Below are 948 nucleotides of genomic sequence, written 5' to 3'. Positions count from 1 at the left end.
TATAGTCAAAAGAGCAGGTATTTAAGATTGAAATTATTGTCTAGCAACCTGCACTAATTGAGATATCATAGTTATTCTAATGTGCCAACAAGAGAAAGGAAGTAGTGGATTGGTTGAATGTGTTGATTCTCGATTCTCTTAGTGCAGGGACTCCATGCTCCATGGAATTCAAAGTACCGGAATGCCAACAGAAATAGCACCGTTTGAGTTACATTGGTTCAGCTATGGCCTGGAGAGGGGTGGCCAATGCTAGCACAATCCCAAACTTCTCCCTCATGTCCACCCCATTTCCCTCCACTTCTCTTGGAAGCCTCCACTCAAACCGGTACAGCAGTGTCGCAAGCATTAGATGCACCATGCGCACAGCCAGCGGCATCCCCGGGCAGATCCGTCGGCCAGAACCAAACGGAAGGAGCTCAAAGTGTCGGCCTCGGTAATCCATGTCTTTCCCCAAGAACCTCTCCGGTATGAACCTCTCTGGTTCGGACCACAACTCGCTGTCTCGGCCAATCGCCCAGACGTTCACCATCACGCGCGCGCCCTTGGGCACTGTGTAACCTCTTAACTCCGTGGTCGCTTCGGCTTGGCGGGGTATAAGGAATGGAGCAACAGGGTGCAGGCGGAACACCTCTTTCACAATGGCCTGGATGTACTCGAGCTGGCCAATGTCCGATTCCTCGATTTCTGATTTGGAGCCAATGACCTGCGCGAGTTCTTCACGAGCTTTCGCCATGGCTGATGGGTTTTGTAGCAACCCAGCCATTGCCCACTCGAAGGTTGTTGCGCTTGTATCGCTTCCAGCTATAAACAAATCCTGTTTGATAAAAACGAGGGGATTAATCGAGTCTAAAAATAGTAATGTGATATATTCTTTCTTTTTATTGGGAGATGGGATATATTTTCTGGCTCTACTTTTCTGTTGGTCATTTGGTCCATTTTACTCATCAC

The 948-nt window shown here is 48.4% G+C and overlaps 1 protein-coding gene across 1 annotated transcript in view; it reads right to left on the bottom strand.

Annotated features, from left to right (window-relative positions):
• Window positions 1-208: 208 nt before the first annotated feature.
• The window catches only part of LOC119272330 (geraniol 8-hydroxylase-like), a 2569-nt gene continuing 1829 nt past the window's right edge, over window positions 209-948 (bottom strand). The window contains exon 2 of the mRNA XM_037553832.1: window positions 209-814. Within this exon, the coding sequence (XP_037409729.1) occupies window positions 209-814 (606 nt within the window). The remainder of the gene's footprint in view (window positions 815-948) is intronic.

The sequence above is a fragment of the Triticum dicoccoides genome, chromosome 3A (assembly GCF_002162155.2).
Source record: "Triticum dicoccoides isolate Atlit2015 ecotype Zavitan chromosome 3A, WEW_v2.0, whole genome shotgun sequence".
Taxonomy (NCBI): Eukaryota; Viridiplantae; Streptophyta; class Magnoliopsida; order Poales; family Poaceae; genus Triticum; species Triticum dicoccoides.
Note: the sequence above shows the minus strand (reverse complement) of the source record. Positions and strands in the feature narration are given on the sequence as shown.